Source organism: Odontomachus brunneus, unplaced genomic scaffold (assembly GCF_010583005.1).
Source record: "Odontomachus brunneus isolate Ranch 3 - 2012 unplaced genomic scaffold, Obru_v1 Obru_scaffold_063, whole genome shotgun sequence".
NCBI classification, from domain to species: Eukaryota; Metazoa; Arthropoda; class Insecta; order Hymenoptera; family Formicidae; genus Odontomachus; species Odontomachus brunneus.
The window spans coordinates 250,211-252,152 of NW_022639513.1; the positions used below are offsets into that span (position 1 = coordinate 250,211).

Genomic DNA, 1,942 nt, shown 5'->3' on the forward strand with positions numbered 1-1,942 from the left:
AGAGAGAGAGAGAGAGAGAGAGAGAGAGAGAGAGAGAGAGAGACAGAGAGAGAGACAGAGAGAGAGAGAGAGGTCATTCTATTGTTAAAAAAGAAAATCACTCTCAGTTTACTCTTCTTGTTTTAAATAATGGTTATCTTTAGCAAAGAATATTTTCTTCATAATAATTTTAAAATATACTCATTACAAATTTAAGAAAAACTCTTTATCATGTATTCAGAATAAGAATTTATTCTCGTTACAAAAATATTATAGAATTTTATTGAAGGGAAAGTTGGTTAGGCTCTATACGGAGAAAATATGCTAGTAAAAGTTACGTTAAAATTATATTTTATCTTGTAATGTTTTTTGTAAAGTTTCACTGTATTAAAATTATAATATAAATTACTATAGAAACTATAGTACATTCAACGATCTACCTGATATATGATATAAAAATACGCAAGTAATTACGATTTTACAGTAGAAAATGCATAATTTTTAAGCAAATATAGTAATTCCAGTCACAATTTTGTATTATCTAAGATTACAAAATTTTTGTAATTTTTATTATAATAATTTCTTTTATATAAATGCTAACCAACTTTTTTCCTTCAATAAGGATTGTGTGTGTAACATTCTTGTAGAATAAAAAGAATAAATTCCTCTTTGGAGTTTATGATAATGAACTCTTCTAAAAATTGTGATAAATATATTTCACGGCTATTATCAAATAAACCGAATTTTTGTTTTACTTAACAATCTGATTGAAATTTGATTGAAACTTACTAGAATTCAGAACATACTTAAATAAATTTGATGCTTATGAATAAATTTAATGCTTATGGTGAACTTATAACAGATTTGCGGATGTATAAACTTATGAAATACTTGAAGCAAATAACATTTATTTTAATAAAAAAATATATACGCATTCTTTTGCGTGTGTTGTTAATATAACAAATGCACTATCAATGTAATGAATTGATCGAATTAAAGATAAATATAACAAATTGATTAATATAATAAATATTAATAAATTGATTAATATAATAAATTTATTCTACTTAAAATTACGATGCGCGATTTTATTTGAACCTAATGAACGAGTTTGCGGCGCTCAGAATTTACTTTGAATTGCTGATGCGACAATTCAGAGGACGTTGCGTCGCCACGATCGCAGTTAATCCCGACAGACGAGCTCGCCAGGAAGACTACCCGGGGATCTCGTTGCACCATTGCCACGCCAATTGGCTCGGGCGAGAACGTCGGCGAATCATCCAGTTTCTTGATCTTCTCGGCGGGGAAGCTCTTGAGTCGCGGTACGCAGGTCGCGCGCGTCTCTTTCGATCTATCTCGAGAATTGAATCTGGTTTTCGGTGGACGGTCCTTTTTATCGGGCAACATTCTTTGATCTCCTTTGGCCTTGCCGTGCTTACACTACGAGTCTAAGTCGTACGAGTTTTGTCAGAGATCGACGGATTTACAAGAGTCTTCAACGATAACGACGACGACGAGGATTCGTCTCGGACGATTCTCTGGAATTCCTCTAGACTAAAATTTTCCTCCAGTCAAATCTCCCGTAGGAGAAATTAGACATTTGTCGATTCAACGTGTCTCGAGATCTCTCACATATTTTTCACTGTTATAATTGGTTTTGCTTAATTGCGAATTTGGAGGCACGATATTAGCCGCGAGAGGATCTCATCGTTTAAACTCGATGAGAAAATTCTCGAATCGGATTTTGCTGTATATCGCCGAAAGGAGAGACCGCGTGTGTGTTTGACGTGTTGAGAAACGAGGGACAAGTGCGCGATTTGTTGTCATGGATACGTTCGCGTTGTTGGTCGAATTTAGGGCGCCGCTGAATTTTTCTAGAGCGATATCGATATTGAAGGTTACATTCGCGCTATGCGACTCGTGAAAATCGTCAAGCTAATCAAAAAGATGAACGTAATTTATC

At 34.1% G+C, this 1,942-nt stretch overlaps 1 protein-coding gene across 1 annotated transcript in view; it reads right to left on the bottom strand.

Annotated features, from left to right (window-relative positions):
• LOC116846277 overlaps positions 1 to 1,740 on the bottom strand; it is a 5,201-nt gene extending 3,461 nt beyond the window's left edge. Inside the window, exon 1 of the mRNA XM_032819920.1 lies at positions 1,111 to 1,740. Coding sequence (XP_032675811.1) covers positions 1,111 to 1,386 — 276 coding nt within the window. The 5' untranslated portion in view covers positions 1,387 to 1,740. The remainder of the gene's footprint in view (positions 1 to 1,110) is intronic.
• Positions 1,741 to 1,942: the final 202 nt, after the last annotated feature.